Here is a 13,380-nt window from a genome sequence, read left to right on the forward strand (position 1 = left end):
AAGTCAAACTTATAGCAAATACATAAGAAAACTTTGTGACAACTGGCCATGTTACTAAAAATAGTTAATAGCTCAGAGACTTTCTCTATATCACATAATAACTATAGAGAACTTATCAAGTTAATCTTTCTCTAACAAACAAGAAAAATAAAAACAATTTGTTATGATCTTGAACATGAACATTGAAAAGTAAAGCTTCCACTACGAGAGGATTGGCTTTACATGCAGAATGGTGCAACAACTGCAAAAACTATTAAATTTAGAGTTTTTCTCTCGAAATGTAAAATGTTTCACAAATTGTCATAAAGAAGTTATGACTCACATTTTTTCCTATCACAATACCTGTATACCACATATTCATTATAATAAGTAAATTTGAACCGTTATTTGAAGATCAAACGGTTCATATTTTAAACATAGTTAATTCAGATATACAAAACAACTTAAATATGAGTCTTTTAATCTTCATTAACGGTATTGATTAACGGTATTGTTATGACTGTCCGACATTTTGTACAGAAAATCCATTTCCAAATAATAATGGTTAGTCAAAGTGTATATCATATATGAAAAATAAGCATTTGAGTAGAGTTTGCCATGGTTGCCCTAGAGCAAATGGAATTAAAACCCGATTCTCAAGCAGGAAAATATTCTTGCCACTGTTGATGGCAGAAGGCTGGAAATCTGCTGTATAAACATGTCATTGCAGCCTATGGCACTGCCATGGCGGGCATCTCTTCCCAAATTGCCTTTGGCGGTTGTCCAAAAATCCGCCACGCCATTATGCCATGACGACGTTGTGGTCGCCATTTAACAACACTGAATCTTGCCAATCAGATTTTTCATCTCAAATAATAGCTTAAACATTCAACCATCATCAAGAGAAAGTAACACACTACTCATTTTGAAGGGCTTGCAAACATGCAGAATAAACCAATGTTTATAACACAAGGACAAAAGGCAGTGTTAGTAACATAGTAATCCATAAAGAGTACATAAATTTTTTTCAGCAAAAAAAAAAATAACATAACGTAAATAATAATCATGAATTTTCATATCAAAAGTGCATAAGGTTCTGTCTATTTTAAACTGATATAACAACAACTTTGATTCAACTCAACAACACCCCTCAGTACATTCTTATATAATACAACAGCATACAACAAAAATCTTTGCAATCCTGTCACCTAAATCCATTTCAACAAAATGCTTCATTCTAGCTCCATCTTTTCAACCAGAAACAGATTCTCGAAATTTCATCTTGTTGCTTCCCTTTCCCATAATACATGGTGGCTGCGTGCGCTCTACTACACTAATTCTGCACTAAAAGGCGATGATAACACAAACGACACATTCGGACCAAATCATTGGAGCTATTAATTTATACTCTCCGAATGAATAGAATCAGATTGGAGAGTCTGTGATGATTTCGCTACGGAAAAACTTCATTCACCCTTTCTTGCATTGTCTATAGAACATCTCTTCCAAAAGTTACTTGATCGAGTTTATAGCGGAGTCTTCCAGATTGAACCTGCATATGAAAAAAAATACAGGATACTTTCTTTAATCTCAATTTCTTAAATTATAACATCAATGCGTAAGTAGCTCGCGATTTGAACGAAACTATTACAGAAAGGGCTAGAGTTATAAAATACACTCAATTCAACACAATACAAGAAACTGATGAATGAACCTCATCACTACAAGAAACTAGCATTCCTAACAGAAAACAGAACATAATTCAAATTTAAAAAAGTCCTGAGATTTTCTAAGAAAAATCAAATTGCCACAAATTCATTTCATTCATCCAATGTATCAAAAGTCAAAAGGATAATCACCAAAGCATGACAATAAATATAGAGCCAAGAAAGATAAAAACATGAGAAAAAAACACTTCAATGATTCAATCTATCATTCTATTCTCCATGTGCATCTGCTTATTAGTAAGAAAAAACATTGATTGTTAGGAACAAGGACTGCATGACCATTCACCAAACTAAAGCATATAACTATTAAAGTTAGCCAATAAGACCTTCTTTTCCATCCCTTTCCATACAAAGCACTACACAGAAAGAAAAAAAAAACTTTTCCTAAACATCAAAAAGCTAACAATTCCTTGATAGCATGACAACAAAAGGAAAATATGAATACTTTTCTTTCTAATAAAAGAAAAATCAAAACTTTTCAAAATTTCAACTCCAATTTATATCTACTCAGTGCATATTTGGAATTTTGTTGAAACTTTTGTATTTGTCAAAAGAAAAAACTTTTGTCAAAATCACAACACCGTGATTGATTCTGTCAAATTCACCATAAATCCAAACACCACACAACATAACATAAAAGTGATCAATAAGAACATGACCATCCACCAAACAGAATCACAACTATTGAAAATTGACCATCACAATTATCACCATCAAACCACAAACCAAAAAACAGACCTAACCTCGGATTCATCGGAACGAACAGCGACACATTCAGGAGGAGTTTCAAAAAGGGACAAAGAGAATTGTTTATAAGCAGCACCAACATCAAAATAAATCAAACCAGAACTAGGAACATCAACACGAATACTCATAACAGGAAACCAAAGAAAAAGATCCTGAGCTTCCAAACCGGTCAAACCATTGATATTTCCATAACTCAATGACCCATAAACGTTTCGATCATAATGCAACTCATTCTCAAATTTAGCGTTACAAGCTTGATCTAAATGCACCCAGAATTTACCATCTTCACTAACGTTGAAGTCGTTAACACCCATTGGGAAAAGACCCATTGGAAGACCATGGTCACGAAGAACCTCGTAGATTGAGGTTGCATTTGAATTGATTGAGGAAGAAAAAGAAATGGTTGAAAGAATAAGAAGAAGAAGAAATTGAATGGTTTTTATGAAAGGGAAGGAAAACATGTTTTATGATTGATGTTTTTTTGTGTTTGTAATTGAAGAGTTAAAAAGTTATGGTTTGAATGGTGTTGGGAGATTGGGATTGGGATTGGAGAGAAGAGAAGAGAAGGAAAGGAAGGGGGTGACAGCTTGAATACAGAAGGGATTAGGCAAAGAATGATCAATTATTGGTATTTTGGTGGTGACTGATCACTGCTATGTGGGCCTCTTTTTCTGTTTTTATTATACCAATTTTTAGATATTTCTTCTTTTTTTTTTTATATATTTTTTATCAATTATTTTTCTTTTCAAAAATAATTTGGAAATTTTTCAATTTTTATATAACTTACTGAATATAAGTGATTTATTTTTATAAATATTTTTTTTAAAGTCAGTAGATAAATTTTAGTGTGAAAATTATATTTGGTTCAAAAGTTACAAATTTTTAATTTTTGAAGCGAAAAATTAATTATATTCAATAACATATGATACATGTTGAAATTAATTGATATTATATTTGTATTTTTAGAAGTATATTATAGTTGATATTTAATGTTTTTAAATAGTTATTAAGTGGAGTAATTTTCAACAGTTATTCTTAGAATAAATTGATCTCTATCTATATATGTATATACTATGAATAAATTATACATATTAAAAAATAAATATATTTATACTATTTGGTGAGTTTTTTGTTCGGATTCGAACATAGGATATTTATTAGAGTAGAATTTACTATTTATTCTAAAATAATTAAAATCGTTAATCACATTAAATCTTACAATTTTAATAAAAACTTAACTATTATTTAAATTATGCTCAATGGTTAATAAATTAAAATGTAAAAAATTATTTAAATGTGAAGAAAAGTTATTAATTTTTACTTATATAACATAATTTTACTTATAGGTTGTTGACACAGGTAGTCAAACTTAGCATAATCTTTTATAGCTATTTGTAAAAGATAAATTTAATGAATCCAATTGTTGAATTGAATTATCTAGTATACCAAGCCTATAAAACATATACCAATGGATATGTAAGTTTTATACATATATCAATGAATATGTTTTATCTATTATTAAAACATATTTTAATGAGCTTTAAATCTTATTAATTGACAATTTTAAGACTAAAAGAAAATTGTTTGGTGGTTGTTATTAGTCTTTTTATTTTGGAGGAATTTTTAGAAATACAATTTATTTTTCGAGTTTTAGATTTGTTTGATATGTCTAATTTTGTTTTATTCCCCTCTTGCTTCTTTTTATTTTTTTTCTTTTATTTTTTAGTAATAATATTTGGTATTGAAGATGATTATCAATAGAATCCATCTTTTTTTTCAAATATTATATATAATTTTTTATGCTTTAATATTCTTATTGATAAAAAGACGGTATTTGTTTGTTCGCTGGTATATCTAGTGAAATGAATCAAATTACACTTTAATAATTACATTTATTCAATAACATTCAACTGAATAAATTTTTAAAAAATTAATTGTTAGATTAAAAGTTGTTACTAAATAGGTCGGGTCTATAAATTTTAATAACAATATATAATTATTTTCTATGTGGTCAATAAGGGTTAAGATTAGTATTAATGATATAATTATATATAATGTTAATCTTGACGTATCATGAGACATATACAAATTATTATATATTAATATTAAAATTTATAGATATTATCTATATAATAGTAATTTTAATCTAGTAATTTTTAGTTTGTATTAATGATAATATTCAATGCAAGAATAATTGATAAAGATAATCTAGTAAAAATAGTATTATTTTTTATTCATTTATACTTTTTTTTTAAATTTATGTGAAATAATCATGAGTCGTTTATTGTAGAGCGAAAGAAATAAAGTACATTTATAGTGATTTTGAAAGATGAGAAGGATAAAGTGTGTTAAAGGTCATACTTTGTAAAAATATTTTGTGTTTTTATTTTCATGTGTTCATATTACTTTGATGAAAGATATTTGAAGTAAATCAATAATACCGAGAGAAAATGAAAAATAAGTTAATGAAAATACATTTCCTAAAACAATTAAAATAGTTTTTTTGACATTTTTCTTGTTTTTAGAAATGCAAATAATTTTTAACTTCAAAAGTCTCCAACATTTATTTTAACAAATAGAATTAACACAATTTAAAAAAATAAAAATAAAAGGCTTAAACATATGATTGGCTATGCAAATACACATTTTTTTGTTTGTTTTACTCTCTGTAAAATTTTGTTTGACATTTATTCTCGTAAATATTTTTTATTTTGGTCTTTGTTCTTTTGTTTTAGTTTATGCAAAATTTGTTTTTATTTAGACTGGTCCTTACAATTTCTTATATATATTGCAAGGACTCATTTAAAAAAAAAAAGTTTTATAAGGACTAAAACAAAATAACAGGATAAAAAATAAACAAAAATATATTTAGAATGACAAAAATCAAACAAAAAACTTACAAGAACTAAAAAAAATACATAATTATAGAAATCAATCAAATATTTAAGCCAAAACAAAAATAGAAAATGTATTCATAAAATAAATCAACCTAAACTTTACTTTAAAAAATGTTTCGTGAAGGAAGAAAGTTTTTAAATAGCACTAGTAATTATCTTTCTTTTAATAAAAAATTACTAGTAATTATCTCAAAGAAGTTTTAGAACTTTTTATTGCTTTCTACATACAGACAATATAGTTGAGGTGTGACAACGATTGTAATTTGTCTTGTGAGGATCACACACCATTATTTTAAATAATTAATTTACATAATCTTGTTATGCAATTATTAATATATACTGTTTTTGTTCAACCAATTGCATTCTCATCATATGCTAACTTTGTCGAATATCAGATTATTGGTGTATGCTACATGGTTGTAAAGCTATTTGGGGCAGCCACCAGTGCATTCCTCTCTCCAATAAGAAAATGGTGTAGTGATCTAACTGAATATTTCTCATCCTTCTTCCAATGCCAAATGACTTTGCCCTCAGGAAATCTAACCTACAGAGGGTACTCAAAATTTGCCTTGTTGTGTAATTGTTGAACATATTAATAAAGACGAGGCTTTTATCCCACTGCTTAGTTTCCTCATAAATGAGCATTGAGAAAATGGTCTCCAAATTTGGTATAGGGACTGGACCATGGAGCTTAAACGACCTCTTTCTTGGAATCCAATTGTCCTTAAAAATCTTGACCTTTCGACCATCTCTTATTACCCACCTAGCACCAGCTTGAATTATCTCTTTTGCATGCATCATACTCCTCCAAGCATAGCTTGGTTTGAAGTAGCAATGTCAATTAATAAGGAAGGGGATTTGAATTATAAATTCACCTATTTAAAATTTTCTGTTAAAATCTTAAGAAAATAATTCAAGATTGATCTTGGTTATAAAAACAAAAAACGGAAAACGTTCTTGGTTTTGGAAACAGAAAACGGATAACGTTATTGGTTTTGGAAACAGAAAATAGAGAACGTTCTTGGTTCGTTAAAATCACAATTTTAGTTTATCTATTTAACTTGATAATTAAAAGAACTGAAAGTAAATAGAGATAATGAAGAGATACCACACAATGATATATCCTGGTTCATCCAACTTGTGCTACGTCTAGTTCTCACAAATGTGATATTTTCCACTAAGTGTTCAACTGGAGAACGTTCTTGGTTTTACAGAGTTTTTATTAAGATCACCCTTGATCTGTAACAACAATTTCTTTCCACCCAGAAAAGATTCAATCAAGTCACCTATCAATCTTGGGAGGATTTTACAATTCACCTTTTAACCTTAAAATGATTTTTACAAAACAACCCTTATAGTTTTGAGTTTACACAATAATGATTTAAAGAGATTAGTAGAATCTGAGTATGCTCAACTTGTGTTTGAGAATAGATTTTTTATAAAAGAATTCAGTAATACGATCTTGATATATGAAGATGAAATCATAACTAATTCTTTTGTAATTGAGAAGCTTTCAAGTATGTAAGTGTATGTGATTGATGGATTTTCTTAGCGTTTGAAGTTCTGCGTCTTCCTTGACCTTGGGGTTCTTTTTATAGGCTTCAAGGAGGTTTATGACAACTATTACAACTGTTGAAAAAGTGTCTAGCTGTCATGTGTCAGACTTGACCAAAGACCATACTTTTTAAACTTTGAATGTTCTTGATTTGAACATTATGCGTTTCTACTTCTGTGTTAATAATGTTTGATATGTAGCTTCTCATTCTTGATTTGACGATCATTTGTTTCTGCACACAAACATCTCAGAGATGTGCTTAATCGATTTAGATTAAGACTACCTTTTGATTCGTGCAAAACAGGCTGGAGAATGATATAACAAGGCTGGAGAATGATGGTCAATATGTTGGAGAATGATTGTATCATTCTAGACTGATGTCATCATACTGAAGAATGATGTTAATCATTGTGGAGATAGTTGTTAATCATGCTGGAGAAAGATGTTTGATGTTGAAGATTATGTGTAACATGTTGGAGAATATTTACCAATCTAGAGACTGATGTTGCACTGCTCGAGAATGATCATTTGTCAATTTTGCTTTGAGTTGTTCCTTTAAATCTTTGATCCTTTTGAGTGTTTGTTTTCTTCATACGAGAGCTGTATATTCCTAGTATATGAATAGAGAGTTCATCCGTGATTTGCAAGAGTTTTCCTTGCATTAAAAACTGGTTTGATCTTACTTGCTGAAAAATGACAGAAACGTGGAGAACATTCTTGGTTTTCCAAATTATGTCAAGAACGTTCTTGGTTCAGTTTTGTTCATTTTTAGCTCTTTCTTTAAAATGATTTCTCTTGCATTTGCTTTGAACATATCTTGGATTATTACACTCAAAAGCACATGTTAAATTAACACATAATTTAGAATCATAATTAGAGTCTTTAATTAACCTTTATTTATTTACATCAAAACATTAATTTGGGATTTTTGCCTCAACAATCTCCCCCTTCTTGATGATGACAAATATGTTAATTTATATTTTAATTTTGATTCTAATTTCAATCATAGAGAGCTTAATAGCATCCCCTTAGAATATGCATCAGTTTTTTGTAACAAAATATCATTTCATTAATGCATTTGAAAGTAGATTTACAAACAGAAAATTTAGGCACAAATTCAATCTGTTTTGAAATATGCAGAAGTACAATTTACAAAACGACTTCTTAAGTACAAAGTAGATTAAAATAAAGCTAAACTAATTCTCCCCCTTGGTCATAGCAAAAATGAATGAGAGAAAAAATAAAAAACTAATCCTATTTAGAGAGGGAGGGAGAAGATCCTTCAGATGACGGCGATCTTGAAGGTTATGAGACAACTTGAAAGGAAGGAGGAGAAACCAAAGGAGGATGATCAATCCCTAACTTTGGAGCAAGCTGGGTAGTCATTCATTCCCTTAGAGTTGCAAACTCCCTCTCCCGATGTAGTTGTCGAGCCATGATAGTATGTAGGGCAGTCAAGATGGATTGGTTGGTTGATTCCTGCTAGACTTTTTGACGCTTAGCTTAGTGCTCTGATGTCGCACACAGATCAAATACAATTGATAAAATGTAAATAGAGGTAATAACTCGAATCGTTTCGCAAGAACTTCTAATATAATAATAATAATAATAATAATAATAATAATAATAATAATAATAATAATAATAGAGTTGAAAGTTGAAATTAAAAAGGGGTTTTTTAGATTTTTGATTTAAGAGATGAACAAAATGATTAATCCACTTATTCGAGTTTCAGACCTATCATAGATTCTATAAATGAGTTTAATTTCTAATTAGTGATTATACTCTTATTTGACTATAGAATTGATCAAACAAGTGTATTAATCATATGTAAATTCGGTTTCTTTGATTGGATTAAGCATCACAATCATCAAAATATTATAATTAACGATCAAACATCGCAAAATTATAATTCAATTAAATTAAAAACTGAAACCAAACTCTGTCAAATAAATTTAATCGATCCTATTGAAATTCAATTTAAGCAATTAAAATATCAATATAATCAAATAAACAAGAATATAATCATGAATAAAAATTGATAGTGTAACCTGAATCTCAAGGTGTTGATGAAACTCTGAACTCGTGGATTAATCTTATAAAATTAGTCATCCATGAAATTAAAATAAAAACTGTTTATTTCTTGTAGCAATCTGAATCCTGATATTTCATCTGTAGAAAAGAAACAAAACTACCAATATATAGTACTCGATATTGGGCTTTAGGGTTTAGGGTTTAAAAACAAGTGGCCCGCTAATTAAAATTATTAAAAAAGTCCAGATTATGAAATATGCAATTTAGGCATAGTAAAGTTTGGCATTGGACTTTTATTCCAACATAAAAGTTTTAGCTCCGATTTTTAGCTTTCCAATGTATGCTCATATGCGTCAATCCAATATCCATAGCTCAAGTTATGACCTACAAAGCGAGCAAGGGTCAAATTGTAAATAATAAAATTATAATTCAAATTCAACCCAAAGTTTAGAAACAAGCTAAAAATATTATTCTAAGCTATAAAGAGCTTTTAAAATACCAAAATAAATAGCTAGAAACATGTGCCCAAATTCTATGATCACCTAGCTTTTGGAGTTGTCTTTGGGTGTAGCGGTAATAGTGTTGTGAGATAGAGCTGCAATAGTGCAGAAGGATGAGAGAGGTGCAAACGAGGTTGCAATGGTGAGAATGGTCGTGGTTGGTGATGTTGGGGGACAGCTGGATAGATCAGAGGTATTGGGAAAGTTAAGAAATTGACTAATTCCAAAGGTAGAGGAGGTAGTCTTTTGGGGGGAAATGAAGGTTGGTGACATGATAGAAGTAGTGTGAAATGGAGTTGAGCACATATGTTACTAAGTGGATTGTAGTGAGAAGGGATGGTAGGTGCAACAGATGATGTGGGTTGAAATGAGGAACGAAAAATGTGTGGGGAAGAATGTTCTTGAGCTTCTGGTTGAGGAGGGGTGGATGGAGAACGTTCTTCAGTGGCAGTTTGGATGGGGCATGAGGGAGAACGTTCTCGAGCCTGAGGTGGAGAATGTTCTTGAGCAGGTTGGTGTGCATAATGTTGTGGAGAATGATCTGGTGTAGGTGGTGGAAATTGTTCTCTTGGGACAATAGTGGATGCACTAGATTTGCACACTGAGCAGTGTCTTTTGTGAGAGGTGGAGGGAATTGCAGATTTTGGAATGTGTTTTGCAAAAGACTGTTTCTTCATATAAGACACATTCTTTGAAGAAAATTTTGAGATTTTGATCGTGGATGTTTTAGAATAGAGATGGACTTCAAAATACCTAAAGATCTTTGACAAAAGTATGACACATGGGACTGTATTTTTCTTGTAGTCCTTCATCGTGGCAGCGGTCATATTTTGAAGATCGATGAAAGGTAGATTGACCCTCTTACACTTGAGGAGATTATGAATGATCAGAGCATCATTGTCAGAGACGTACTCATGACTTCCACTATGCAGTAAGATGGAATGTTGGCTGATGTTGTTAAACACTTTGCAGATGGGCTTTAAGGATGTAGACAAGTGGTTTTTGCAGCCCTCCTGAAATATTTCAGCAAGCACCTCCTTCGTTTTCAAATGGAGAACTGAGTACCAGTTCTTTCCGAAGAAGGAAGGTCCATCATTTGGCAGGTCGAGGATGGTGGTGAGAACGTCACGGGTTAATCGATTCTTAATACCCTTGAGAGTTGTCACTAGAAGTGACTTCTCAGGAAAGCTTTGGGCTTTACAATAAAAGCCCCTCACCACATTGGGATAGAAGCAGTCATAGATTTGCAAAAAATTGGGTCCAGCCAAGTGCATTTGTATGGTTTTTTTATATAGGTTCCTTCAATGAGCATATTTTCAAGCAAGAAAACTCTACCAATTCCAATAGGCCGCTCAACCCATTTTTCAACATAGAGTTTTTGTAGATTTGATGGAATGAGTTGAGGGAAGCGTATTTTAGGGCCAGATTTGGGAAGGTGGGTGGGAGATGGAGAACATTATAGTTGTTTAGAGGGAGGAGCAGAACGTTCTGGTGAAGTAGAAGGATAACGTTCTTGAGATAATTGAGAATTTTCTCGAGGCTTTTGCTTGGGAGCAGTTGTTTTGCCTATTTGAGGGTTTTTAACTTGTTTTTGGCCAAAAACTGGGATAGAGTAATGGTTGTTTTGACCTTTAGATTTTGTTTGCATGAGGGGTTGGAGATGATTGAAAGGTTTTGGTAGATGAGAAATACTCAGTCATTGATTTTCTCTTTTGATTTGGGGGAGTTGAGAAAGAAGGTTCAGTTTGGAATGAGGATGTTGATGATTCAGATGGTTTGAGAGGTGTTGAAGTTTTTGTAGGGTTTGGAGTTGAAGGTTTAGAATCGTCATTGTCAGAGTTGAAGGTTTGGAATCGTTTTTAGGGCTGGATTCAGGGGAAGAAGATAAGTAGTCTGAAAAAGTTTTATCAAACGATTCGTGTAGAGGAGTCCATCTTGGTGGAGATGAGGGTGAACGATTGTGAAATGGTGAAGATGAAAGAGTTTCCCGGCAATCATTTTAGTATGAGCCATTTCAATAATTTACATAAAATTGTTTGAAGGTTTTGAGAAGTTTGAGTGTTGCAGTTTTTTGGAAGATGTAGAAACTGCTTTTAAGGAAGATGAACAAACGTGATGATGATTTTGCAGTTTTGCACTTTGTGGGGAAAAGTGAAGCGACTAATTGGTGTTGGAAAAGAGGAGAAATGGCAGTGTAGCAGTTACTTTTGCAGACAAAGAAACACGTCTCAATAATGCAAGCACTTCAAGATTTTTGGCTTGGCTTATAGCTGTCACCATCAGTCTCCATATGGTTGGAAGACATCTCATGATCTTTCTTACTTTGTCTTGTACTGAGTAAACTTTTCCAAGAGAACACATCTCATTTACTATAGTTGTGAACCTTGAGTACATCTCATCAATAGTTTCTCCTTCATTCATTTCGAACAACTCAAACTTCCTTATGCCATGTCTATTTTTGTTTATTTGACACGACTTGTTCTTTCATGATGATTTTGCAGTGTGTCTCATACTTCTTTAGCAGTTATGCATTCATCAAATATTTCGCTTTCTTCCCTGCTAAAAGCATACGATAAGAATAATTAAGCGTTTGAATTTATGAGTACCTTAGTTTTTTCATCAGGTATCCAGTTTGTTTCTTTCTTTTCAGTAGTGGTTGAATCGTTTTGTTCAACTCTTGGTATGAAATCTCCATCTGTAATGATGCGCCACATTCCTGTATCTTGAGATTTCAGAAACAACTGCATACTGTTCTTCCTGAAGTAGTAATTCGTTCCATCAAAGTAAGGTGGCCTTTTTGAAGATCCTCGTTCAACAACGTATTTTGCTTTTGACATTTTTTCTTCTAGATCTTTACTCTAGCACTTGTTAAACTATTTACTCGTTAGAGACCTTGCTCTAATGCCAATTGAAGTAGCAATTTAAATTTATAAGTAAGGAGGTTTGAATTGTAAAATCACCTATTTAAAATTTCCTGTTAAAATCTTAAGAAAATAACTGAAGATTGATCTTGATTATGAAAACAGAAAACAGAGAACGTTCTTAGTTATGGAAACAGAAAACGAAGAACGTTCTTGGTTAGTTAAAATCAAAGTTTTAGCTTACCTATTTAACTCGATAATTAAAATGACCGAAAGTAAATAGAGATAAGGAAAATATATCACATAAAGATATATCCTGGTTCACCCAACTCGGGCTACGTCCAGTCCTCACAACTGTGAGATTTTTCACTAAGTGTTCAAACAGAGAACGTTATTGGTTTTACAACGTTCTTGTTTTTACAGAGTTTTTATTAAGATCAACCTTGGTCTGTAACAACAATTCCTTTCCACCCAGAAATGATTTAATCAAGTCACCTATCAATCTTGAGAGAATTTTACAATTCACCTTTTAACCATAAAAGGATTTTTATAAAACTACTCAAACTATAAACAACTTTTATAATTTTGAGAGTACAAATTAATGATTTAAAAAGATTGGTAGAATTTGAGTATGCTCAACTCGTGTTTGAGAATATATTCTTGATAAAATAATTCAGTAATACGATATGGATATATGTGGATGAAATCATAATTGATTCTTTTGTAATTGAGAAGTTTTCAAGTATGTAAGTGTATGTGATTAATGGATTTTCTTAGCGCTTGAACTTTTGCGTCTTCCTTGAGTGTAGGGTTCCTTTTATATGCTTTAAGGAGGTTGATGACAACTATTACAACTATTGAAAAGGTGCATGGCTGTCATGTGTCAAACTTTACCAAAGACCATACTTTTTAAACTTTGAATGTTCTTGATTTGAACATTCTGCGTTTTTGCATGTATGATATGTAGCTTCTCATTCTTGATGTTGATGATCATTTGTTTATGCATACAACCATCTCAGAGATGTGCTTAATCAATTTAGATTAAGATCGTCTTTTAATTCGCGCAAAACATGCTGAAGA

General features: G+C 31.3%; 1 protein-coding gene across 2 annotated transcripts; it reads right to left on the minus strand.

Annotated features, from left to right (window-relative positions):
- Nucleotides 1-1,032: 1,032 nt before the first annotated feature.
- LOC101500822 (uncharacterized) lies at nucleotides 1,033-3,094 on the minus strand. Of its 2 annotated transcripts, none has more exons than XM_004492197.4 (2): nucleotides 2,450-3,094; nucleotides 1,033-1,531 (listed from the first exon to the last, which is right to left on the minus strand). In XM_004492197.4, the coding sequence occupies exons 1-2, from the start codon at nucleotides 2,912-2,914 to the stop codon at nucleotides 1,469-1,471; spliced, it is 528 nt and encodes a 175-aa protein (XP_004492254.1). In that variant the 5' UTR covers nucleotides 2,915-3,094; the 3' UTR covers nucleotides 1,033-1,468. The 2 variants fall into 2 exon arrangements, with proteins under 2 accessions (XP_004492254.1, XP_004492255.1); XM_004492198.4 differs by having other exon boundaries at nucleotides 2,445-3,060.
- Between the last annotated feature and the right edge of the window lie 10,286 nt (nucleotides 3,095-13,380).

Source organism: Cicer arietinum, chromosome 3, assembly GCF_000331145.2.
Source record: "Cicer arietinum cultivar CDC Frontier isolate Library 1 chromosome 3, Cicar.CDCFrontier_v2.0, whole genome shotgun sequence".
Classification (NCBI taxonomy): domain Eukaryota; kingdom Viridiplantae; phylum Streptophyta; class Magnoliopsida; order Fabales; family Fabaceae; genus Cicer; species Cicer arietinum.